We start from the raw sequence: 27,048 nt of genomic DNA, 5'->3' as shown, positions 1-27,048 counted from the left end.
TCTTTGATTATCCGTTTCTTTACCATCACTGGACAGAAACACAGATACTGTCAGAACAGCTGAAAGAAATAAGTTACAGGTGAGTCCAAGGACTTATACCCAGCTTTAGAACTGTTTTTTTTCTCTGTGAATTTAACACAAGCAGCCATTTATCTTTTACTGAGTCATTCCATTGGATGATAAGGAGAGACTTTAGTTGTGAATAGGTTTTTATTACTAACATATCACCACGAAACTGGGCTCGTTTATTACTAACATAAAGAATATTATTTTTTATTTACAACTTCTTTGTTACATTTTTATGTTTATCTTGAGCATACCTTTTCAAAACATAAATGCAAATATTTGATAAAAACCTAATTGTTGTGTCATTTTATTTTCATATTAGGAGCCCAGAAAAAAAACACATTAGGTACAACTGTTCCATAAATCAAGCACTCAATGACAATCAATACACTTGTTGGTTTAAAAAAGAAAAAAAAGTGTTATAATATGCAGTAATATAACATGAAAGTTCAAGGATGTAAATACAACTGAAGTGGGGATTTCTCGCTCACAGAAAACAGCCTTTGTTATTGAAGATGACATTTTATTGTTAAATACAAGTTATCAGTAAGAATTTTAAAGACCCCCACCGCCCATATGAAGATAACTTACTTTTTGCATTGCAAGAATTCTGGAATTTTACAATTAAATATGAAAAGTGTGTGTTTTACATATTACATACGAATCATTTTACATTAATATCATGTAGACAAAGAAAACTTAATCTATAATCTGGAGATTTTCTCTAGACTAAAGTGAAAAGATGACAGTGTCATGAACCTAAACCTGAAATGTCGATATTCCTCAGTGCCTTAAAACCGTGTCTCCATCCTGTCTAGTCTCACCTACATAAAAATGTTGATTTCTGTGATAAGTGTTATGGATAAGAAACCACAAATACTTCAAACTTCCTTAGCTTATAAACTGTCAAACAAAATCATAATCTTTGACATGAACTAAAATATCAACCTGTAATTACTTCCACTTTTTCAAAACCATGATCAAAGGGTCTGAGGTACAGATTTATTTTAAAAATCCACTAACCTGAGTCTTAGTCCCAAGTTTAGAATAATATTCATATGAAGAAGAAAAAAAATTAATGCACGGGCAGCTTTTTATTGTTTTCTAGTTTCCAACCACGTCTTTCTTCAGCAGATGACCTTAACATGAACTTAATGTTATTCACCTGCAACAAGGCAGCAAAGTCTGGTTCAGAGAATATGATTATTTCTGCACTTTCATGTCTTCATTTAACAGTGCGGCTCCTGTTTTCAGATTTGTTGGACGTTTATTGTTGAAAATTTCCAAATGTAGAAAACATAACTATAAGGATATGTCTAAAAGTCTGTCTAACCCTGATGGTCTGTCTTTGCACTAAACACCTTTATTTTAATCCTTCTTTTAAAACATTCGTTACATCTGACTAACCCAGGCGACACAACGGCTGTTATTTCCGGTATTTGGAGAGTGTCCCCACTGTAAGGGTTCATTCAGAGCATGCTTTATAAATAAAAGAACTTCTGTGAGGCAATTTAGGAAACACCTGATTCTCTTTAGTTGGCTAAAAGAAAGTTGGTGTTGTTGCTGCTTCCTTTTTGGATCTCTTTGACCATGTTGTGGAGTTTCTGGGAGAGTGCCACCTAGTGGAAGAGAAAGCCACAGGCATAGGTAAAGACATTTTCACTTTAAGGCAATCTGAGAGTTAATTTCTGCATCTTAGTGAAGGACTAAGTTGGTCTGTACTGTTGCATTCAGTACAGCTTGTACTGAGACTTACTGTGTAGGAATCCGGCTTCTGCAGTCTCTTGTGCCGAGGGTGCAGAGTCTGGAGGGAGCTCTGGACCTTTGCTCTAGTTTCTGCAGCGCTGCACAAAGGCTGTGTGACCTAGAAAATGTTGGAGACACTCATAAAGGCAAAGCTCCCACACACTATAGTGGCTTGTTTGGTACTGTTAAGTACATGAAGTGTGATTTTTTTTTTTTTTTTAAATAGTTTTTAAAGAAAGTACTTTTTTTGCTGTTATATTACATACGTTTGGTGTTCTTTGTAAAGTTCTTAGTCACTGATTAAAAATCTAAATAGAAAATCTTTAAGACACAAAGATTAAAAAAGTATGTCTTCAGTGTAATTATCCCACAATTCTTCATAAGCTGTCTGCTAATGTTTGAGAGAGCGGCCCATCCTCACCTGTCCTTTACTAAACACTTCCTGACGCAGACAGGTGACCCGAGCTGGAGTGACTGAGAGGGCGGTGTGGTTACATCCCAGGGGGTAACAGCTCAGTGGGAGTCCCGCCTCTGGAGGAGACTCCACCGCCAGACATACCACGTCTAGAAATGGATGACCTGCAGAGGACAAAGGACAGAAACCAATTATAGATTTACAGGAACATATTCATACACACTTAAATAAACAGATCAGACAGTTTAAAATAAAAAAAACCTTATTAAGAACAACAAAACAGAACATGGCACACGTCACCTTGACCAAAAAAAACAAAAAACAAAAACAAAAAAACCACAGAAAGGAGTAGATCAGACTGTTATTCCACTGCAGCTTATACACTATGACTGTGTGACAGGTCTTCTGCCTGAAGGGAGGATCATATTACCATTCATGGACCTGCCTCTGTGATCATTTATAACAAGTAATTTGTGGCGTTCCTGTTGTTGTGCCACACAGAGAAAGAAGCTCTGCTGCAGCAGGTAGTACTCAATAATTCTCACCTTCAGCATCTATTAGCCGGTAGACAGCTTTCCTCCCAGGAACAGTGCTCTTTTCTGGGTCCTCACTGACCTTCATCCTGGGTCTTCCTCTCACCTCCACCAGCTAATGAACAGAGGAACAAACAAAACCATCCAGGTATTAACATGGCAGGAGAGGAGAGAGGCGGCTAGTAAGTGTGACTTCTCATTAAATTACCTTATAAACACAGCCTAGGGAGGGTTGTTTTGTGCAAGTCACCAGATGTGTTCCAACACCAACTACACTGATCTCGTTCTCCTAAGACAGTGACACATCAAGATGACATGAAAAAGTCTTGCAGGGAGTCGCTTTTACAAGTCACAAAATGTGACTTACTCTGCATGGCCACTCAATTTACCTTACTGTTGAGTTCAGCCAAGCTCTCTTCTGAGATGTTATTAGTCCCAACAATGATCAGGGAATCAAAAGCGGGAATGGAGAAGCTGCAGAGATGAAATGAACAATGAGAGAAGAATCAAAAAGCAACAACACAAAATGACACATGAGCCACAGATGTCTGGAGGAGTCAGAACACATCTCACTGTAAGTTTAAAGACAGACGGGAGGACACCTTACTCACTGCTCGCTGCAGAGCCTGAAGACACGGCGCACATCAAGGGACTGCTTGCAAAGGTCCCCGCTGTCAAGACGAACCCCCACAGGCCTGTAGCCCAGCTCACACAGTACCAGTGCCACAGCACAGAAGTTCAACAGGCCGCTACTGAAATTATATTTACACACAGAATAGATGAGATCATTGAACTGCTTTGTGTTTAGGGAATGGAGAAAAGAGAAGGCTTTTATGAGCTAGAAGCTTTTATGGCAAATTTTCCCCATAATTACAAATAACACTTTTACTGCTCAAGATCAAATGAATTGATACTGAATAAAATGATTCAACAGCTAAAAATCATCCTGGTCCTGCATGGACCTAAATGTGATGTCCCAAAGGTGTTCTGTTTGATTTGGATCAGATGAGTACGGAGGGCCAATCAGTGGTATCAATTCCTTCATCCTCCAGGAGCTGACTGCATACTCTCATCACATGAAACTGGGCATTGTCTTGCACCAGGAGGAACCCAGGATCCACTGTACCAGCAAAGGGACTGACAATGGTCCAAGGATTTCTTCCTGAAACCTAATGTAAGTCAGGGTGCCATTGCCTAGCCTGTACAAGTCTGTGTCCTTCCATGGATATGCCTCCCCTGACCATCAATGACCCACTACCAAACCAGTCATGTTTAATGATTTTACATAACATTCTCCACAGCTTCTCCAGACACATCAGTCACATGCGCTCAGGCTGAACCTGCTCTCAAATGTGAAAATCACAGGGCACCAGTGGTGGACCTGCCAGTTCTAATATTCTATGGAAAATGCTAATTGGGCTCCAAGGTCATCAGGCACTAGGGCCACTCTTGTGAAGTCTGTTTGTGATTGTTAGCTCAGAGACATTCACACCAGTTTGTTGAAGGTCATTTCATAGGACTCTGGCATCACTCCTCCTGTTCCTTATTGCACAAAAGAGCAGATACAGGTCCTGCTGATGGGTTAAAGACCTTTTACTGCCCAGTCCACCTCTCCTAGAGCAACCGCCTGTCTCCTGGAATCTCCTCCATGCACTTGAAACTTTGCTGGAAGACCGACGTGGAGTTAGATTACCTCTGCAACATCAGTAGAGTCCAGGTATCACCTTATGCTATAAGTAGTGACGCTGACCGTAGCCAAATGCAAAACCAATGAATAAATCAGTCAGAAAAGATGAGGGGAAAATATCAGTGGCCTCCACCTTTGTTTTGGGGCTTGTGTCATTATTTTAACTCTAATCCCAGAAATTTCAGTGACTAGATGCTTTATTCTGATTAAAAAGTGTTCCTTTAGTTTTTATAGCTTCTTATTTTTCTGGCTTTCATTAGCCAAACTGCCAATTCGTCAGCCTTATCGCATATATGCAGTAGAAACTTTAAAAATTCAATGTAAGGCAGGAGTTACCAGCCAACACTGTAGCTGTCAATCACTGGGAGGAAGTTCTGAGGATAGGCGATGGCATAAGACAAGAAAGCAGCCAGCTCTCCCTCATGGATCTTCCCAGGCTCTGCTCCCAGAAGTTCACACACACGACTCAGCCAGCCTTTTGTTAAAGAAATGATATCGACTAGATTGTGGTCCCCGTTCACCGCCGAAAGCGTCTGTAAAGACACAAACAAGATATTTAAGAGTTTGTTAAATGCAATAGAGCATTTCAGTTACCAAATTACAACAGAAGGAGAGCCTAACGTGTGCCTCTCCTGTCAAACCAGCCCTCAGGAGACTGATACCCTCTCTACTTTTGTAATTAGGGTTCAAATGGGAGCTGAATCTTTTGAATGTGGTAATAACTCAGGTGGCTGGGGACTGTGGTGTTTATATGCCACTGGTGCACGTCGTTCATTTTTGTCAGCTCTCTCCGGTAGTTTCTGTTTTTTTGGGTTTTTTCGCCTGTCCCGTTTGGTACGTCAGCAATCAGAATTATTGTCTGAGGGCCAAGAAAGATGCTCAACAGATTTATTTTTCCAAGTGGGTCATTATGGCTTTGCCATATCAGTCCACTTTATTGATCTTTATTATTACTCATTTGATTTATTTTAAGTTATTACAGCCGCGCCACCCTCCTGGAAAGAACTGAGGAGAGCTGAGGGTCATCCAGCAGCCACGGTGCTGAAGCCACAGGGGGCTGCAGTGACGTGCCTGCAGGCTCTGCCAGCAGCCAGCCACGCCAGAGCGGCCTGAACCCCGGGCCCAGAGGCCTGAGGTCTGAGGGTGCCCCACCCCCTAGAAGGGCCCCACCGAGTCACGGGTGCCAGGCCTTGTCAAGCAGCCACCGGAAGTGAGCCAGTACATACCTGAGCGCCCAGACACCGGGAACCACCAACGCACGAGGGCATCAGGCACCGGCAGGGAGTGTGGTAAGGGGAGGTAGGCCCCCACACCTGGGGGGCCTCTTGTGTCTTTTGTTAACGTTTGCTCTATGATCTCATCAAGTTAAGAGGAAGTGCTTCCTCCCCACTGTCACCGAGAGGTCTGATTCTTGTACTCTCTCTACTATTACATCACCTTTACCTTACATAAACTCCCAGACCACTTTTTTTGGTAGACTTTGCTAGTTCTGGGTTGAGTCGTCTTTTTGCCTTCAGAACAGTCATCTTTTAATTCACTTAAATCGACTTTCCTTCCCGTTCTGATGCTCACTTTGAACTATGGCACATCATTTTGACTAAATGCATTGCTGCCATGTGATTGGCTCATAAGATATTTCCATTAATGAGTCATGGAACATGTCACTTTACAGAGATGCTGAGTGTAAAATGGAAGTCATGTTCTGGTTTGCCAGTATAAACACATAAGATGTGTAGCGCAATTATCTGAATGGTATGGTTCCATTCAGATGACATAACGACAGAGTGCGCATACTCACTTGCGGCCACACTTCCTCCAGGGAGGTAAAGGAAGTTACGTATGAGTGTGCCATGGTCCCTGCAACTGGGATTCCAAACAGGAAACCAGCCTGAACATTACTGGTAAGATCAAACCCTGAAAGATGGAATAAAGCTTAAAGTCTCTGTGTGAATGCAGAACAGAAGAAAATCATTTCCACATTTCAATTCCATTTCATTCTTTCAACACAAAACATGCTGGTTTTTGTTCATTTGATGTCATGTAGTAATGTTCTTTGGGAATTTCAGTAAATCCTGCAGACACGCTGTGTAAGACAGCACGGAAATGAAGTCCAGATCGCTACATTCCTTCAGAGGTTACAGATAGATGCTTGTATCCTCTCATTAGACAGGCGTCCTCTTCATGAGTTTTGTTGGATGGGATGCCAATATCCAAAAATCACATTTCTGATTTTTGATATTGGCATTTTTAAAGAAATATAGGAAAGAAGCCTTTAAGTGACAAATCCACAAAAGTGCCAAGGATCAAAACAAAGTAATCACACAGCATTCACCTCCGATGTGTGTGTATCGGGAGGCGGTGAGTCCTCCGTCTGGACCCTGAGCCCTCCTGAGGCCCATCTCCAGCAGCTTCCTCTTGGGGCCTGCCGCCAGACGGAAACGGGCAGCATTAGTGCAGACCAGACTGACAACAGAGAAGAGACAGGACATTGAAGCAGAGGTCCATTGTATACATTTAGCTTTGCTTCAATGAAGCTACAGTATATGACATTTATATTGCATGAAGGCAACAAACAAAATATTGCAAATAAGCTTATTTACATTTCCCCAAAAGTCTGACAGACTTCTTTAGTTTCTCTTGAATCTTTTGAATATAAAATAGAATCCTTCAGTAATATATTTCCAAAGGTTCTCGGAGTGAACGGGGTAGCTTTAAAGATGGCACAACATGGGAAAATAATCGGGACGTTACTTTTCCAGGAAAAACAGAAATATGACTCTATTACCTGGCATAGTTGACAAGACACAATAGACTTGTCTCCAGTAGTTGTACCACAGGCAGTGGACCAGCCACTTCCATGAGAGGCACCTGCAGATGTGATGACATGCAGCACTAGTTAGTCCCTCAGACTGTGACCTTTGAACCTCAGTTTAACCTTAAAGACTCATAGCTCACCCTGGCAAAGACCACAGTGCCTTCGGGGACGGAATGGAGCGTTACACCCGAACAGTCGAGGCATCGCAGAAACTGGAAGAAGGCAGGGTCAGTGTCCGGAGGCATGACAGAGCGCAGGAACTCCACATCTGGATCCATGAACACAAAATGTTAACACAACCCTGTAACACTCTCCTGACTCACTTCTCTATTTGTCCTCCTGTCTCACACACCCACACTCACAGGAACAGAACAAAATCACATAGTTTCCTGTAAATCAGTGGTGCGACTGTAATGAAGGTTAGACTAAACATGTTTGTTGCGTAGCTGTGGAGGCAACCCACACAAGCGTGGCACAGCGGTCCTGTGCAGCTGCTAAAGTTTAAAAAAGTGCATTAATTCAAGTATTGCACAGAAATCGGTGGTTGTACTTAACTGAGGATTTTGTGCTACTTTAGACCATGCTTTTGTGGTAGAGAAAATACATTTCCTGTTTTTACTGAAGTACACGTTCCAACACATGAATAGAAGAAACATCATAGGTCCACCCCTTGGAAGGCAGTGTGAAACAGAGCTCCTCTGCTGTGTACTACCGTGCAAACCTCATCTTCAAACATTAAAACAGTCCCAAATCAAAGCGAGGGCAGCACATTAACATTAGTTACTGGCATAGGGAGCAACATCTAATGCTGTCATGCTATCTGATACTGATGCTGGACTGGCATATCTGTGTATCCCAAATCAACAGTGGTCCCACTCGGACTGACCGCTGACACTCTCATACAGACAGAGCGCTAACACCTCGCAGTCAGTCTGAGGCAGATGTGCAGTGGGCTACAGATGATTTGCTTATATTCCTACATAAAAGCAAGGTTGCAGCGCCCCTGTGTGCCTTTTGCAGTTAAATCGGTCCTGGAGTAGCAAAGCTGCTACTGGTGGAACAAATAGTAACACGATTACTACGTTACAAATGGTGGCATTCTTAACGGCTTTGGGGAAACTGGACTTTACGAACTTAAAGAAGTCCAGTTGCTTCTTGGGCTTCCTTAAGTTTTTGAAGTTTACACAAGTCCAGCTACTTTCTCTTTTCAAGTTCTTAAGAAATAATAAGTAGTATTGCGCAACCAGTTCTGTAAGCCTACCAGAGCTCCGCGGGAGAGAAAAGTCACCGTCAGCGGATTAATAACGTGACTTTTATTATTTAATTTAGCGTTTATGTCCAGTTTGTAGTCAGTGACACTAACATATAGTTAGTTGATTTCCTCACCTTCGTCTGCGAAGCGAAAGTTGCGCAGGAACAGCAGGCAGTCGTGCACCCCGGCGAACAGCGAGAAGCCTCCGCCGAACGGATTGTCCCTGAAGAAGAGCTCGAACACGGCGTGCTCCTCGTGGCGACCGGCCCGCCAGTACGCGTACGCCATGGTGAACTGGTACAAGTCGGTGAGCAGCGGGGGAACCCGTTCCCGGATAGACCGCTCCATAACCCCGCTGCACGTGCTGCTGCTGGCGGACGGCGCTGCCATGTTCTCCCAGCCCTGATGCCGAGACCTCTGGGACTTGCAGTTCTCCCACCGATTCCTTTACCCCCTGAGGCAGAGACGGAGCGGGGCAGCTGGGAAATACAGCCACGGCTCACGTTGTTGCACCTCAGACTTTTCAGTTAGTCTCTTTGTTGGCGAACACATTTATGGTCTACTGATTCCTATTAGTGTCAGCCCGTGTCACGAGTCATGCGCTTAACCTAACGCAATTTTGGATCATGAAAACTGGATTCACTTTCAAAGAATCGCTTCCATGTGGCCACCTGCTGTGAAGGAGCGAGATCCTTCAGCAAGCAGATCCTTCATTTGTGACTAAATTTATTCCAAAATGTCAGCAAACAGCCTCCGGTTTTAACCTTATTCAAGATTCTTTATTTGTCAGATGCATAGTTATGAACAATCTAGTAATGACTGGTCTTAGTTTTTTCTCTGCAGGCCATTATGTCAAGCTGAAATTAAATCTCGCAATGATCTAGAGCAGGGGTCTGCAACCTTTAACACCCAAAGTGCCACTTGTACCCGGTTTCCACGCAAAAGAAAACACTGGGAGCCGCAAATACTTTTTGAAATCTAAAATGAAGATAACACTGTATATAGTGTTTTTTACCTTTGTGCTTTGTGCAAACATCTAAAGTAAGTAAGTAAAGTTTATTTATTAAGCGCTTTTCACAGACAGGCAGTCACAAAGCGCTGTACACAAATATTAAAATAAACAATACAATCGATAGACATTATACACAATGTAAAAGATCAAATGTAAATAATGTAAAGAATATAAAATACGATCAACAAAAGGCTTGTTTGAACAGAAAGGTTTAACTGCTTTTTAAAAGAATCCACAGAGCAACTAAGGTGTGTTGCTTATGAAATCCATGAAGTGCTACAGAGAAAATTACATTTTATTTATGTAATTAACACATTTTGAACTCTTAAAGAAATATAACAAAATGAAAGACACCCAGCTGAACTAAAATGATCCATGTAGCAAACAAAAACTGTTGTGAGCCGCCACCCTTTTCAGGTCAAGACTTTTGGAGCCTTGACCTGACTTTTAAAAAGTAATTGGAAAAAAAGCACTATGCTGCTAAAAAAAAAAAAAAAAAAAAAAGATATTTGCAAAATTCTGCCTAAATATCTATTTTACCTTGTTAATGTGTGTGGCGGGGCGTGGTCTGCAGTGCAGCTGAATGGGAGTCGGACGCACCTGAGCGGCACCCGCAACCGCGCCTCGCCGCCTTAAAGTCTGTGCTCTCTCTGCTGTTGTGTTGTCGGGCTGTGAGCTGAAAAGCTACAGGCGGCTGTATGCGTACAACAACCGTGTGTGAAAAGTGGTCAATAAAGAGATGCTGAAAAGCATGTCCATGGAAACATCGTCGGATCTGCCGTGATATGTTTACAATGGGACTTCTGGTCCCAAACCTCGGCGCACAGCATCTGCAAATCGAGGCTTTCATCTTTACGCAGGACTGTAAGCTGTCATCTGTAAGGCGTGAGCGGTGTTTGTTTTTAACATAGTTCACGATTGAGAACAGCTGCCGACATAACGTGGATCCGAAGATCCATAATTGGCCTATCTGGGGTTGAAAGTCTCGATAAATGCACGGCGTTTCGGCGGGTACACCGGCTTCCGCGAGTGTGACGCTTATTTTGAGCGATGAAAAAAATAATAAGATATAATTTTATTTTTATATTTCAAAGTCACAATAATCTTCCAATTTAGAACTACAAGTTAAAAAAAAAAAAGAACTAAACACAAATAAAATGCACTTCAGCGAAATACTTCTTCTATTTTCCCAAACCACCCGGAGCTGCAAAATAAGGACTAAAGAGCCGCGGGTTGCCGACCCCTGATCTAGAGTCATGTGAAAAAGTCTTCTCGGGACTCCATGCAGTCCTATGGAAAACTTACACATCCTTAGTGCTTCCATAGGTAATTGAGAGGGCCAGTCACAGCAGGGGCTGTTTTAACAAACTCCCACAGTCTTCCCAGAAGTGAACATCACACAAATTTACTCTAAGGTCAGACTGCTCAATGCTTAGAGAAAACGGAAAAAAAAACAAACCATAAAGCCACAGGCATGTGGATTTTAAATGTTAACCATTATGACAACAGAATTTAAATTAAAAAGATAGAACAAGCATTTCTTGTTTGGAAGGTTGCCAGGAGAAAGTCTCTTCTCTCTAAAAAGAACAGGATAGTATGGCTTAGATTTGCAGAGCTGCACCTGAACAAATCACAAGACTTTTGGAACAATGTCTTTTGGACAGATAAGGGCAAAGTGGAGAAGTTTAGTTGTAATACACAGCACAGTGGTGGAGGGTTAATGATTTGGGCTTGAGCAGCCACAGGACCTCAGCAGCTTGCAGCAGGAGCCTATCCCAGCTGCCACAGGGGAAGAGGCAGGGTACACCCTGAACATGTCACCTGTCAGAAAGCTAACACAGAGGGACAGACTATTCAAACTCATATTCACATGCATGGGCAATGTAGAATCATTAGTTAACCTAACCCCAGTAACTGCATGTCTTTGGACATTGGGAGGAAGCCACAGTATCCTGAGAGAACATGATGACAGATTTGTGAGGATTACTGTGAGGCAGCTGTGCTAACCACCACACCACCGTGCTGCCTGCATGATTCAAATGAGAAAAGAAGAATTTCCTTCATTATGATCCTCAGATTTTCCAAACAGTTATCTATGTGGCAGCATGGAGGAGTATGACTAATGAAACAGTGACATCTTTGTAAAAACCACCATATTACTGAGGTAAACTATACGTTAAACCAGGGGTCCCCAATCCCAGTCCACGAGGGCCGGTGTCCCTGCAGGTTTCAGATGTGTCCTTGATCCATCACAGCTGATTTAAATGGATAAATCACCTTTTCAACATGTCTTGAAGTTCTCCAGAGGCCTGGTAATGAAGTAATCATGTGATTCAGGTGTGTTGACCCAGGGTGAGATTTAAAACCTGCAGGGACACCGGCCCTCGTGGACTGGGATTGGGGACCCCTGCGTTAAACAATGCCCTCTCCATAACTACCAAATCATAAATAGGTTTGTGTGTAAGAAGCATTTTAAAATTTTAGAAATGTGACAAAAATAAACTGAAAACTAAACCTTGGAATATGTTATTAGTTTAATTCCAAAATATTTCCAAAGCACACTTCAGTTCACACTGCTTGTGATTTTACAGTGTTCAAATGAATACTCTTAGACTTTGCATTCAACATGGTGAATGAATTTGTATCAAGTTTCAACTTTTAAAAGTGAGACTACATCTGAATCTTTCTTTAAAAGGAATTGCACCTAAATTTGCAAAAACTGTAACTATAATATGATATATACAACTGTTAAAACAACCTCAGTTTTACACCACATTCTTTTGTGATACAACAACTCTGATTTCTTTTCAAGCTTCCTCTGGAGAACAGCTTAATTAATAGATTTCTGAACATTAGTATAAATAATATCCTTCTTAAAATCTGCATATCTTAGGACTGTGGGAGAAAGCAAGAGGAGGAAAGCCTGGAGGAAACCCACGCAGGCACAGGAAGACCACAACAGAGCAAACAGCCCACAGAAAAGCCCCAGCCTGGATTTGAACTAGGTACCTTCTTGCTGCCATGCAACAGTGCTAAACATTACACCGCTGTACTCTTTTGACCTTCTGGATAATTTCATCATTTCAGGCCCATAAACAGAATTCAAATGTGACACCTTTAGTGGGCCACAGCCTCAAACAAGGAGACAAAAGAAGCCATTTCTTTGTTTGCAAGCCAAAAAAATGGTGGAACTATTACTCATTAGTGATTCTCATTTACACATCCCATCACTAAGAAGATTTTAAACTCAGTCTGGAATCATTACCAAATTATCCCACTTCTCCCTGGTGTCCATTGCCCTGCTCAGCTACAGGGAAGTATCCTGCAAGCTCATTGGTCAGTGCGTGCTTCTGTCCTGCCCACACAAAGTATGTAGGCTGTCCTGACTGATCTCGCTCCTGTGTATACACAAAGAAGGGGCTGAGTTCAATTGCCAGAGCCGACCTGACCAGGCCGACCCCACCTGAGACCTCTGAGCAGGGGTGGTAAACTCGCCCGCTGACAGGATGCATGTACAGCGCCTCAGGGCGGAACGGGACGGAGAGTTTCTCTGCACCGCCACAGTATGACAGCAGCTCCTGCTCGCCCTGCGGTCCAGTGGGGCTCTGCAGCAGGTGGGTGAAGACCACAGGTCGGTCATCGCAGCGCAGGAAATTCCTCTCCCTGCCGCACAGGGACAGGAAGGGGAAGTCATCCTCGTAACGACCACTATGATTCATGCGCAGACGAGTGAAGAAGAAGACTAGGAATTCCTTATCTGGTAACAAAAAAAACAAATAAATAAAAAATGAGGGCATCAGTAATGGTCTCACAAGTGGTATTAATGCAGTTTACTTGAAAATAAAATAATTCAGCTGTATATGAACACTGCACTACAGTTTGTATACAACATTTTTTTATTATAACATAAGAATGTGATATTAAATCCATAATTAAATGTCACAATTTATCATCTCAGTGTAACACAATTTAAATGTACAGTTTAACGTACAACACTACAATATAGTCAAGCTGGGCGCAATTTAAGAATCAATGTACGGTACTGTGAAATGTCACAAGTTACCTCTCATTTCTTTAGCCTGGCTCCTTGCATCCAAGAATCCAGACATTTTTATAATTAACTGAAATACCTGGTATAAGTGGTCTCAAGCACTTATTTTCTGAAGTATTTCCATATAACCATTTAACATTTGTACATGTATAACAGTAAGACAGAAGGAATAAATAACAAACAGGAGAAATATATACAATCAAAAAGTAAATATAGGCACACACTGGAGAACATGCTTGGAAGCAGTGCATTATCACGTGCATCATTCTTGTGAGTGGCATGACTGGTGAGGTTTACTCAGACCATGGCTCAGATTAGTGAGGTTGGTGGCCAGGGGTGGGGTGTGGGAGAACAATCCATTATCCATTATAGGATAGAGAACAATGAGAACAGTCTAAATGTCCCAGGGAAGAAGCTGTTCATGAGTCTGGAGGTGTGGGACTTCCTGTGATCAGTAGTGGCCCCTGCGTACCAAACACCCAGGCAGTAGAAGGTCTCGATCTCCACTGAGGAGTGGTAGACCAGCAGCTGCTGTTGGGCCTTCTGCTTGAAACACTTCATGGCTACAGATGTAAGGGCTATGGGTCTGTAGTCATTGAGGCTGTCTATTCCAGTCTTTTGGAGGATGGGAATGATGGCTAAGGCAGACAGGTGGGAATGGTGGCATGAGTCAGGGAGAGGTTGAACAGCATGGTGAGGATCCCTGCCAGTTGTTTAACAACATCTCATGGGATGCCGTCAGAGCCGGCAGTTCTCCTGGGGTTCACCGCAAGGTTTGATCCACTTCAAAGAAAGTTTCATTAATGCTGGCTGACAGCAGCTAACACTGGTAAAACAGCACCGCTAACCAACAGAAAAATTCAGGACATCCTCATAAACTCATCATGTCATTGGACAGGCGTGAGCTTAAGCGATTCATTGATTTGTATCAGACTCCATTCCTAAAGTTTTGCAGCATCCTCCAGAATAAACAGATGTGGACACTCAGAATGCTGATGATTGAGCTAAACAGTGGACTGACTGCCTGCTCTTACTACAGATTAACGCTGGCCAGAGTTGTTTGTTCTACAGAAGTCACTATAGCTACGATAATACAAGTGATTTGGGAGGGGTAAGAAAACAGAATTCAGTCAAATGCAATCTACCAACATATAGTGGTGACATTTTACACGCTGTACCTTTAAGTAACAGGGGGAGAAAAAAAACAGCACCAGGCACAGGACCAGAGAGAGGGACCTGGCCTGGCACCTGATCCATCTATTGTTCACTGAAGCCTCATCAGAAACTGTCTTAATAGAAGGGTGGATGTCAAGAAGCCATTCTTAAGGACGGGAAAAAGGGATGTGACTATTACACAAGAACTGGACTGAAAAATCAGTGGCAACTGGTCGTATGGAGTGATGAACCCAAACTTTACATTTTGGGCTCAAATTGTCGGCACTATGTACCAAATGGGACGGAAGAACAGAACACTGTCTTCCCTGAGCCTGGACCTCAGAATTACTGAAGCAGTGCGGGAAGAGAACAAAAGGCTGCCAAAATCCAAGAGAGGTTCCAAGCTCGTTGGAATTATACAAACTGTTTATGCCTTAAACTGTATTTCCATGTATGTTTGGATGTTTTAATAAATCGTTGCATACATTGCCCATTTTCAATTATAAAGAAATGGGGGCCCAGTCAAGAGTTTTGCTGTGTACTGTAACGCTGTCATTTCTTAATGTCAACACAAATAATAAGTCTGTGCTGTATGTTTCTTGGTTACCTTTAAAGCAGGTGACAAAGTTTTTCATTTTGGTATCATCGAGGAAAAGCTGCAAGTAGAGGAATGAAAGTTAACATGCTGTTTAATGCTAAAGGGAGACTCTGGATGTTTGCTTCTTGAAGTGCTAGTTCACTTTCTTACCTGTCCTTGATGGTCGATATAGTAGAAGTATTCTCGGATGCGTGGTGTGGGGCTTTGGCCCTGGACGTACGTAGCGGTTGCTCTGGAGGCGGTTAAGCCGGCTGCCCCGCGGCGCAGAGAGGCCAGACCTCTGGCGCTGAAAGCCGCGGTCCGGAGGAACAACATAACCGAGCAGGGTAAATATGCTCCGTATTAAACACGGGAACCGAAAATGTGGTGTTTCACAAACGACAGCCTATGTGTTTCTGCTATTTGTACACCTTACACAACTCAGATTAAACCCCCAAGTGTTTACAATCGAACAAACGTTACCCGGAAGTGTTTAAGTGGTGCAATGTGGTCATTTTCTTCTGCTGCCACCTAGTGGATGATATCATGCACGCGTTTGCAGTGCAGATTTAACACGCGTACATTTCATGAGAGAAATTAGAAAAGAATAATAGAATTCGAAGTGTAATCTTTGCATATTAAATACCTGTGTTGTTATTTTCCTGGACCGTATCTAAAAATGTAATTAAACAGAAATAAGACTTTTTTTGATAAGAATCAGGTCATCTTAAAAAAAAAAAAAAAAAGAAAGAAATCAGATGTCTTTGACTTGTCGGTTTGCAATTTTTCTGTTGCAGTTGTGAAGTCCAACCCCATGCTCCAAGGACATGATAGGTGGATGAAGCCTTTATTTGTCACATGCAAAGTTTACACCTGCAGTAAAGGACCGCCCCCCAACAATAAGTCAGTAGGCATAAACACAGACATATCCAAACTGAGAAAATCCATGTGTTGCGTACGGATCAGGAATGAAGTGAAGTGAATGGAAGATATATTTAAAAAATTAGTTATGATTACTACAAGTTCATCATTTTCATTATTCTTCAGTTTGTTTGTTTGTTTGTTTGTTTTGTTTTTTGCAATTATTATTCTTTTGTTCTTATTCTTTCAGTTTTATCTAATACTATTTGGTCTTTATTATCAGTCAGTCAGACTTTATTGTTTTTTAAGTCAGTTGGATTTTTTAAGGTGGATATACACAGTATCGCTTTAATCAATTGCAGATTAAATTAAAACAATTTTTTTCTTGGAAACAATGAGAGAAATGTCCACTTGTCTAAGAGCAACAGCTGAGCATCTGAGACAGGGGAAAGTGTCTGTGTTACTATCTGTGAAAATTTTGAAATGTAATTTCAAAAGCTTTGCAAGATAAACTAAGTTTTGAAGGTTTTTTATTTTGGTTAAAAAGGAAATTCAAAACCATTCAAACAAAATTTTGTATTTGTTCCCCTACTCGACAGCTGCACAACTCTTAAAAAAAAAAAAAAACTAGATAAAAAAAAATGTTTGAGTTGAAATTTGAGTTTTACTTTGAAACTCACGCCATTCCACATTGCCAGACTTCTTTCAGTGCTAAATGTACAGCACCCGGTTCTGCAATGTCTGATTCTGCTGGTTCATATTGAACATCATGTAAAATCTCTCACATCAGCTAAATGTGAAGATGTTTGAGAAGATATAACCATAGCAATTACAAGAAGCCAGGTGTACAGCATAGAACAAGCACAGGAAAGAACAAAATACCGACTGTACCACAAATGTATATGGATGTTACATGTCTGACAGTGACTGGTTGCATTAGCTGGTACTAACTTCATAACCACAGAGTATGCATTGTTTCTGTTACAGTGTTAGCTCATAGTATATTAACTGTTTAAGAAAGACTGATCAGGTTTATTTAAATGCATCCTCTAGGAAGTTGGATTTAGATAAAGCCAGTACATTTGCAGTGCATCAGTCTCATTGTACTGTTCATGTATTTATTTTTAGCTGTTGCACTTTGGAGACAGAAGAGGAACTCAGCCTGCAGCAGCAGAAGACTGGTAGAAGAGGAGCTCTGATCTGTCTGGATTAGATCCCAGATACACATCAACAACTCAAGAGTTCTTTCAGGGTGTAGTTTTGGTTGCTAATGATAGCATTCTTGCATTTGTTTGTTGGATGACAAAGAATCACTGAATACTGCCTTTATCTTTAATTATGTACCAAACTTTTTAAACCATCTTCAAAAACAACAACAACAAAAAACAGATAAAATGTCAAAACAAACAAGTCCTCAAGAACTTGTTTTTAAGTTTGTAGTTGGAACCCAGTGTAGCAAGAAACAGGTATTTTGGGCATCTGGACTACGAGATGAAGGATTTCTCATGAAGTACAAGCTTCCTTTTTTCCCCTTGCAACCCTCCTCCATTCCTCTTCCTTTCTTACGTTTGCATATTAAAGGTAAGAATTGTGTTTGATTTGAACCCAAAACTGCCCCACATAGAGCACCTTGTAATAAAATAAAATACATATAAAGTTCTTCCTGCTCAATGTTCAGGATCATTAGTGAGAGCAGCTGCATAAAACGTTTTAATTTTATTACGGACACCTGCACTTTAAGTCTACAAGTTCAGTTTGATTTATCCATCAGTTCTCTTATCCCGGGTCACTGGGGAGCTGCAGCTTATCTCAGCCACACCAGGGAAAGGTCGCTGGTAACCTGTTAACCTAACCCCACTAACTGCACGTCTTTGGACTGTTGGAGGAAGTTTGAGTACCTGGATAGAACCCATGCAAACACAGGGAGAACATGCAAACTCAATTCAATTCAATTCATATAGCATGAAATCACAACAACAGCTGCCTCGAGGTGCTAAGTCAAAATGTGCACAAAGACCAAAGAGATGGACAGGGGTTCGAAATCTAAATATATCATTAGGATAGAAACCCCCCAAAAAACAAACAGAGTTGGTGACATAACAGGCTCTGAAATGGCATGTTTGCTGTGGCTGCCGGTATCATTCAATCAATCAATCAATCAATCTTTATTTATAAAGCACTTTTCATACAAAAAAAACAAACTGTAGCACAAAGTGCTTTACATGGTTAAAAACAGCCCAGCCCAGCCCACCCCACCCTACCCCACCCTCCCACTCATTCCCCACACTCTCATTAACAGAAAGGTCATGGATACACACATTCCCCCCCCACACACACACACACACACTTAAAGAGTAAAATTGGGCTGGGTACGCACTAGCCAAGTGAGGAAACACTATCACAGGGAGCTGTCTGCACCGGGAGCCGGTCACAGACCGCAGCCTCCAGGCTGGGCACGCAGCAGGAGGGAGGCAAAGAGCCCCCTCCGAGGAAACACTGGAGATATGACCTAATAAGAATATAAACAGGATAAAAAGATAAAATAAATAAGAGTGGGATACAATATAAATATAAGTATAAACAGAGTAAGAAGATAAAAAATGAATAAGAATACAACCAATAAATATTAGATAAAACTAAATTAATATAAATAGAATAACAGGATAGAATAAATAAGCATAAAATAAATAAACGTTAGTTAAAAGCTAAATTAAAAAGGTGGGTCTTGAGCCTGTTTTTAAAAACATGAACGTTCTCTGCGGCCCTGAGCTCCTCCGGCAGGCTGTTCCACAGTCGAGGACCGAACCACTGAAAAGCTGCCTCTCCGTGAGTATGTGTCCTGACTTTAGGGACAATCAAAAGGCCAGTACCAGAGGACCTCAGGGTCCGCGAGGGTTCATATGGTAAAAGCAGATCTGAAAGATAAGAAGGCCCAAGACCATTAAGACATTTAAAAACCAATAAAAGAACTTTAAAATCGATCCTGAAACACACGGGGAGCCAATGCAGCGATTGTAAAACCGGTGTAATGTGGGCCCGCCCTCTGGTCTTCGTCAGCACACGAGCTGCAGAGTTTTGCAAAAAAGAGAGCAGGGCATTACAGTAATCAATGCGACTGGTAATAAAAGCATGCATCAGCATCTCCGTGTTGGCCCGAGAGAGAATAGGGCGGACTCTGGCTATATTTTTTAGATGATAAAATCCAATTTTGGTTACGTGTTTAATATGTGGGATAAAACCAAGCTCAGAGTCAAGAATAACACCCAGGTTTTTCACTTGTAGTGAAGGGCATAGTGAAAATGCCTGTAATTTAGACAAGAGTTTCTCTCTCTGAGCCTCAGGACCGATGATTAAAACTTCAGTCTTGTCCTGGTTAAGCTGTAACAAGTTTTCTGCCATCCAAGATTTTATATCTAGAATACAGTTAAAAAGGGCATCCATTGGTCTGGTGTCGTCAGGAGACACGGAGATATACAGCTGAGTATCATCAGCGTAACTGTGGAAGTTCACTCCATGCCTCCTGATGACGCCGCCAAGAGGGAGCATATACAAATTAAAAAGTACAGGGCCTAAAACCGACCCTTGAGGCACACCACATGTCATTTTATGGATCTTAGAGGAGCATGTATCCATACACACCATAAAAGTTCTGTCTGAGAGATAGGAAGTGAACCAGTTGTGTACAGCACCAGAGAGGCCCACCATGTGTTTCAGTCTGTTTAAAAGTATAGCGTGGTCTACTGTATCAAAGGCTGCGCTTAGATCCAGTAGCACCAGGACTGAGAGCTTTTGGGAGTCCCAGTTACATCTAATATCATTTAAAACCTTTAGGAGAGCGGTCTCTGTGCTGTGGTTCACCCGAAATCCACACTGAAATATTTCTAGGATCTGTTTATCATTCAGAAAATCATATATAAAACCATTATAGGATAGGTCTTTTTTTTGGTTTCCCGGACGCTGCCCGGCGGGTCATAAAATCTTTTTTACGGGCGGCGCATCGGGCAGCTAGTGATTTCCATCGATGTCGGTCAGCAGCGACTGCTTCAGCTTCGTCCCAGGCAATGTCGACAGTTCTCAGATCGTCCATGAATGTTCAACGCCATGTGCTCTTTGGTCGGCCTTGCTTTTGCTTGCCAGTGCGTGGACGCCATGTCATGGCAATCTTAGCTGGGCGATGAGGGGGTAGGCGTAAAATATGGCCCGCAAAGCGGAAGCGCCTTTCTGCAACAACATCGGCTAATGGGCGGGTGCCTGCTCTTCGTAGGACTTCCTCATTTGTTATTCGATCCCGGTAGGAAATTCTCAGGATTCGCCGCAGGCCACGTTGTTGAAGCACGTTCAGGTGTTGAATAATTGCACTTGTTGAGCACCAGGTTTCACTAGCGTAAAGTGCAGTAGGGAAGACGATAGAGTTCAGTAGTCTGATCTTGACCCTAACATTCAGGGAGGTCGAGTTCCAAATAGGTTAGAGACGTCGCAGGACACCAACTGCCTTCCCTACTCTGGCGTCGACATCCCGATCAGAGACCCCGTCATTCGAGATGATGCTGCCAAGATATGTAAAATTCTCCACCTCTTCAGCACGTTGTTGGTTGATCATGACAGGAATGCGGGCACGTGCATAGCCAACTCGGAGTACCTTGTTTTTTTTGGCGCTGATTCTTAATCCAACTTTCGTCGCCTCCCTCTGTAGGGCCGCGGTCAACTTTTGGAGGTCTTCCTGAGTCGAGCCCAGCAGGGCGATGTCATCTGCGAAGTCCAAGTCAGTGAGATTACGTGCTTCGTGCCAGGGCACACCGATGCCAGCTTGGTCAACTGATCGTCGCATGATGAAGTCAATTACCAACAGGAAGAGGAAAGGGGATAGCACGCATCCTTGTCGGACGCCAGTATTGATCTTGAAGAAATCTGTGCAGCCGTCATCCGTCTGCACGCAGCAACGGGAGTTGGAGTAGAGACAACGAAAGGCATCTACAAACTGCTGAGTGAGGGACTCCATAGTGGTGTAGGATAGCCCATAGAGTCGGCCGGTGGACGCTGTCAAAAGCCTTCTCGAAGTCAATGAAATTAATAGAAATCTTCCTTTGGTATTCCAATGTTTGTTCAATGATCATGCGGAGGGTGAAGATTTGCTCGACGCATGACCGGCCACTCCGAAACCCAGCCTGCTCTTCTCGCAATCGTTCGTTCACTGTGTGTCGTAGCCGATTCAAAAGAGCGAGGCAAAACACTTTCCCGGGTACCGACAGCAACGTGATGCCCCGCCAGTTGTTAGGATAGGTCTTAAAGTAATTATATGCTCCTGTATTAAACAAGGCTTCCCAGTCATAATAATAACTCCTGGTGAAATTTTAAAAGAAAAAGGGTTTTTATTTGAGATTTTGCATACGTGCATGTCATTCTGTCTATAAAAACGATTGCTCAAAAGGTTTTCTGAAAAAAGGTGTGTTGCATTGTAGAGTGGGGTCAAATTAAATATCCAGTAAAATTGGGCTTACATCTAACAAAGTCTTCAAGGTAAACTTAATGAATTATTGATCGGAAAAGCCCCACAATGTGGAAACAATGATTCTTACAAGTTTGTCAACATATAGAAATGATTGTATAATGATTTTAAACATCATGTCACATTTGACCTTTGGCCTATTCTTTAAGTTCAGAAGATTGATATGAATGTCAAAGTGATAATAAGAAAAGATAACCCTTATTAGCAACAGATTTGGAAAATTAACATTGTTACTGTACATCAGCAGAGCAGACAGGAGGAATAGACAGATAGATGAAGCATAACCTAACAACAATATAAATTAAATGGAGACATCTTTATTATTATACACTTGTGATTATTAGCTTTTTTCATTTGATGTTTTTCAGTAAACATTTCAATGAATTTTACCAGACAATGAAATGAATGCTACACACAAAGTATAGCCACATAATATACTTCATTTGGTGAGTACTTTTTTGTATTTAAGTATTTTGAAATGGGTTTCAACATAGCAAATAACAACAGCTGGCACTTTGCACTTGTTTTTACTGCACTATAAATTTCTTAAATTTTATTTAAAAAGACTAAAAAAAACTACACACAAATTACAATATTCCATTAAAAAGTAAATAATGCCCTGAGAGTGAATTGCATGGTGGAGGTTGGCGCTCTTGGAGTGCTTCTTGTTTCCTATTTAGAGAATAGATGTCTGCTTTCTTTTTCTCCCTGAATGCACCTTTTAAATTATTAGAACCACAGAAGGAAGGTGTCTGCATCTTTACTTACTCATTAAACTAGCTCAAATGAAAACTGATAACATGCCAGAACAAACAAATTCCTAAGACACCTTATCACAAACATCTGTAATGTTATTATGGGGGTGGGGTTTGTGCCTGGACTCCATTGTAGTTGGCATTTCCAGCATTTAGACTGAACTTCTCATAAAGCTTTTTTCTGTTTGCAGTGGTTAACTTTGTAATTACATCCTATTATGTGTTGTTTGACTTGGATGAAAAACCGTCCTACATACCAGAGTTGTTAGTTTTACTAACAATGTTAATGTTTAGTTTTACTTTATTTATTTAGTTTCATTGTTGGTTTTAGACTTTTTCATTATTATTATATGGCTGGCATGTGTCAGGGGCACAGTTTTGAAAAACCAGCACAAATGTTGCTATAGAAACGCAAAAGCTTTTGAAAGCAGTTAATTTACAGTCTTTTAGACATCCAGAGTCTCATTAAATGATAAATCAGGCAAGTTGTAATAACATTTTGACCAAACTAACAGGAACTAAAACTAATATTTCCTCTATTTTTCTACTTTATTTTAGTAAATTCTGCAAGTTCACAAAATCACTTTGGTTAGTTTAGTTTTATATTTTTATTGTAGTTAACTAAAATATTTTTTCAGATCTAATTTAAATTTGTAGTTTAGTGTAAGTTACCTACAATGACTTTGTTTTATATATATATATATATATATATATATATATATGACTCAATGCCCCACAGCTGGATACTGGAATGCCTAGAATTGTACAAGATCAACAGGACCCTAAGAGCCTTCATCAGGAACTCAATGGGAATGTGGCACACAACACTAGAGGCCAACTCCAAGCCCATAGCACAAGTCACCATCAAGTGCGGGATCTACCAAGGAGATGCTCTGTCCCCACTGCTGTTCTGCATAGGCCTGAACCCCCTCAGTGAGATCATTAACAAGACTGGCTACGGATACCGACTACGGAACGGAGCGGTTGTCAGCCACCTCCTGTACATGGATGACATCAAGCTGTATGCCAAGAGTGAACGAGACATCGATTCACTGATACACACTACCAGGCTATACAGCAATGACATTGGAATGTCATTCGGGCTGGAGAAGTGTAGTCGGATGGTAACAAAGAGAGGGAAGGTAGTCAGAACTGAGGGGATTGAACTACCAGAAGGCAACATTGCAGACATAGAGGACAGTTACAAGTACCTGGGGATCCCACAGGCGAATGGGAACGATGAAGAGGCCGCTAGGAAAGCTGCAACCACCAAGTACCTGCAGAGGGTCAGGCAAGTCCTGAGGAGTCAGCTGAACGGTAAGAACAAGATCCGGGCCATCAACACCTACGCCCTGCCTGTGATCAGGTACCCTGCTGGGGTAATAGGCTGGCCAAAGGAGGAGATAGAAGCCACTGACATCAAGACAAGAAAGCTCCTTACCATGCATGGAGGGTTTCACCCCAAGTCTAGCACCCTGAGGTTGTACGCTAAGCGGAAGGAAGGGGGCCGGGGACTGGTGAGTGTCAGCACCACAGTCCAGGATGAGACAAGAAACATCCACGAATACATCACGAAGATGGCCCCAACTGACAGCGTGCTCAGTGAATACCTCAGGCAGCAGAAACCCAAGAAAGAGGAGGAAGGCGAGGAACCATCATGGAAGGACAGGCCCCTGCACGGTATGTACCACCGGCAGATAGAGGAGGTGGCTGATATACAGAAATCCTACCAGTGGCTGGACAAAGCTGGACTGAAAGACAGCACAGAGGCACTAATCATGGCAGCACAAGAACAAGCTCTGAGTACAAGATCCATAGAGGCTGGGGTCTATCACACCAGGCAAGACCCCAGGTGCAGGCTGTGTAAAGATGCCCCAGAGACAATCCAGCACATAACAGCAGGGTGCAAAATGCTAGCAGGCAAGGCATACATGGAGCGCCATAACCAAGTGGCCGGCATAGTGTACAGGAACATCTGTGCCGAGTATAACCTGGAAGTCCCGAGGTCAAAATGGGAGATGCCCCCAAGGGTGGTGGAGAATGACCGAGCTAAGATCCTGTGGGACTTCCAGATGCAGACGGACAAAATGGTGGTGGCTAACCAACCGGACATAGTGGTGGTAGACAAACAGAAGAAGACGGCTGTAGTGATCGATGTAGCAGTTCCGAATGACAGCAATATCAGGAAGAAGGAACACGAGAAGCTGGAGAAATACCAAGGGCTGAGAGAAGAGCTCGAGAGGATGTGGAGGGTGAAGGTGACGGTGGTCCCCGTGGTAATCGGAGCACTAGGTGCGGTGACTCCCAAGCTAGGCGAGTGGCTCCAGCAGATCCCGGGAACAACATCGGAGATCTCTGTCCAGAAGAGCGCAGTCCTGGGAACAGCTAAGATACTGCGCAGGACCCTCAAGCTCCCAGGCCTCTGGTAGAGGACCCGAGCTTGAAGGATAAACCGCCCGCAGGGGCGCGCTGGGTGTTTTTTTTTTTTATATATATATATATATATATATGTATAAGATAGTCAAATGTTGTCCTATATATTCCTGGTTTATGTTGAGGATCATGCAAATACAACATTAAAACACTTCAGAACACCATTTTTAATTTGGTATTTCTATAGCTTTGGAACTCTATGTAAGAGAGTAAACAATGATAGCACTGTAGTTTCCGATCATGCACCAAGTTGTTTTGTGATGATGCAGAGTTTGAGAAAAAAACATCTGATGGTACTTTAAACCCAAATGACTCAAGGATCAAGAATTTATCAGTTATGTGGGAATCCTGGTAGTTCTGAATTCATCATAGTACAAACATTTGCTTTTGAGGAGTTACTAATTCTTAGTCTTTTAGCTGCATTCTTCAAACACTATCATTTTAGGAGAGACACCTCAACCTCTAACAATTCAATTACATCTGCAAAGGGTCTAAGCCAGGACTAGGCAACTCCAGGCCTTGATGCAACACAGCTGATTCAAATTGCTAAATTACCTCCTCAACATGTCTTGAAGTTCTCCAGCGGCCTGGTAATGAATTAATCATGTGATTCAGGTGTGCTGACCCAGGTTGACATCTAAAACCTACAGGACACCGGCCCTCGAGGCCTGGAGTTTGACACCCTTGCTTTACAGAATGGCAAAGCAGCAATCGTGAAGTCAAACAGTCCCCAAATGCCATCCATTTACATCACAGCAGGAGGTTGGCTGTACCTTCACTTATGTATCTAAGTTGTTTATTCAGCTTTGAACAAAAACTGATAAAGTGCCAGAACAAACAACTTCCAAAGATACTGTTTCTAAGACACCTGCCATTTCTTTTGGGTGTGGGATTTGTGGTTGGAACCCAAAGCAACAGGTATTTTCGGCATTTGGAACAAGGTAAACTGAGAGACTTCTCATGAAGAGCTAGCTGTTTGTAAAAACAAATATCAGCAGTTGACACACCTTATCTATTTTTCTTTGCAACTCCTCCCTTACCTTTGTGTATTATGACTTCTAATGTGTCATGTCTGATTTGAAACGAAAACTGACCTACATACAAAAAAAAAGTTTTTCTACATGAAGTCCATTTTTTGTTTCTTGCAGCTGTTTTTGCTAGACATTTTAATTTTAGATTATAATTTTAAAACACCTGTTTCCTCTCTAATATTTTAGAACATCTGCAAAAGGACAACAATGAAAGGGAGTAACTGTGGGCTTTGAAATGTCCTGTCCGGTTTTTCCAAAAGTCAAGTCAACTTTTTTTATCTGAAATATCTGTCTTTTAAAAAGATTTAATTTGCTTCAGCTGTTGAAATGACAAGTTGCTGGACCTCTATGTGAAAACAGATGTCTTCACAAAGAGGATGACCCTGGATCAGGCCATACAGTTTTATACCCCAACAATAACGCATTTTATTATTACTATCTTCTTCTGGAAGCAATGTGGCTGTCCTGCTGTCTCCCTTCGAGTCTTCTCTCCGTTCACGTCCGATCTCATATCTGCTCTTTTTCCTGTAATGACAGAGACACAAAAACGCCTACCATATGGAAAAGATATATATAAATCTTATAAAGTTTGTATCTGTCTTGGGTGAAACTTGTATGAAAAGCAAACAAGAGTGAAAACAGATATAAGGTCCCTTGAAAAATTATGTAAATGAAACTTGTATGTTTTGGATACTTACTAAAACAATATATGAAAGTAATGAGAAAGTGGCCACTTTCATGAGTAAATCATATAAGCCTTATATGATTCACTACATAAAGTAGGCCACATCTGATGCAAGTCTTTTGTAAGTTTTTTCTATTTCTTTTCCATATGGGCAAAGAGTGAAAAGAGAGGGAAGGCGATCTGGACTGACGGGGTGGAGTTCCTAGAAGGCTGATCAGGAGATTCAACAGTTACAAGTACCTTGGCTCCTTAAAACGCATCATCTCTCTTCAAGCAATGGAAATAGGGAGGTGGAGGATTAATGAATGTCAGAGCCACAATCCAACATGAAACATGAAGCATCCGTCTATTATTTCTATTCTATCTGTACATCTGTTACAGCTCCTGGATAACATTCTCCATAAAATACTTTTGGAAATGATTACTTCATCGTTTATATATAAGACCTATCTGTTGTTGGACTGCAAG

The 27,048-nt window shown here is 41.9% G+C and overlaps 2 protein-coding genes and 1 long non-coding RNA gene across 3 annotated transcripts in view; all 3 read right to left on the bottom strand.

Moving 5' to 3' along the window:
* Window positions 1-357: 357 nt before the first annotated feature.
* naprt (nicotinate phosphoribosyltransferase) lies at window positions 358-9,209 on the bottom strand. The gene is made up of 13 exons (XM_003454037.4): window positions 8,649-9,209; window positions 7,403-7,530; window positions 7,233-7,315; window positions 6,780-6,910; window positions 6,246-6,361; window positions 4,784-4,980; window positions 3,372-3,512; window positions 3,150-3,234; window positions 2,969-3,049; window positions 2,773-2,875; window positions 2,234-2,391; window positions 1,823-1,930; window positions 358-1,685 (listed from the first exon to the last, which is right to left on the bottom strand). The coding sequence occupies exons 1-13, from the start codon at window positions 8,902-8,904 to the stop codon at window positions 1,599-1,601; spliced, it is 1,674 nt and encodes a 557-aa protein (XP_003454085.1). The 5' UTR covers window positions 8,905-9,209; the 3' UTR covers window positions 358-1,598.
* Window positions 9,210-12,042: 2,833 nt separating this feature from the next.
* Window positions 12,043-15,826, bottom strand: lg17h8orf82 (linkage group 17 C8orf82 homolog). Its single transcript, XM_003454038.5, has 3 exons — window positions 15,481-15,826; window positions 15,340-15,388; window positions 12,043-13,283 (listed from the first exon to the last, which is right to left on the bottom strand). The coding sequence occupies exons 1-3, from the start codon at window positions 15,643-15,645 to the stop codon at window positions 12,796-12,798; spliced, it is 702 nt and encodes a 233-aa protein (XP_003454086.1). The 5' UTR covers window positions 15,646-15,826; the 3' UTR covers window positions 12,043-12,795.
* Window positions 15,827-25,507: 9,681 nt separating this feature from the next.
* The window catches only part of LOC109195057 (uncharacterized), a 28,996-nt gene continuing 27,455 nt past the window's right edge, over window positions 25,508-27,048 (bottom strand). The window contains exon 4 of the long non-coding RNA XR_002056728.2: window positions 25,508-26,420. This is a non-coding gene — a long non-coding RNA (uncharacterized LOC109195057). The remainder of the gene's footprint in view (window positions 26,421-27,048) is intronic.

This window comes from Oreochromis niloticus, linkage group LG17 (genome assembly GCF_001858045.2).
Source record: "Oreochromis niloticus isolate F11D_XX linkage group LG17, O_niloticus_UMD_NMBU, whole genome shotgun sequence".
NCBI classification, from domain to species: Eukaryota; Metazoa; Chordata; class Actinopteri; order Cichliformes; family Cichlidae; genus Oreochromis; species Oreochromis niloticus.
This window is presented reverse-complemented; position numbering and strand designations above follow the sequence as displayed.

Excerpts from the sequence above, each read along its gene's own strand:
- naprt (XM_003454037.4), bottom strand. The coding sequence starts at position 8,904 with ATGGCAGCGCCGTCCGCCAGCAGCAGCACGTGCAGCGGGGTTATGGAG. Across the intron at positions 7,531-8,648 it reads CTTTCGCTTCGCAGACGAAG|ATGTGGAGTTCCTGCGCTCT; the intron begins GTGAGGAAATCA and ends TCATGGATCCAG. Across the intron at positions 1,931-2,233 it reads AAGTGTTTAGTAAAGGACAG|GTCACACAGCCTTTGTGCAG; the intron begins GTGAGGATGGGC and ends AACATTTTCTAG.
- lg17h8orf82 (XM_003454038.5), bottom strand. The coding sequence starts at position 15,645 with ATGTTGTTCCTCCGGACCGCGGCTTTCAGCGCCAGAGGTCTGGCCTCT. Across the intron at positions 15,389-15,480 it reads ATATCGACCATCAAGGACAG|CTTTTCCTCGATGATACCAA; the intron begins GTAAGAAAGTGA and ends CTCTACTTGCAG. Across the intron at positions 13,284-15,339 it reads CTTTGTCACCTGCTTTAAAG|ATAAGGAATTCCTAGTCTTC; the intron begins GTAACCAAGAAA and ends TTTTGTTACCAG.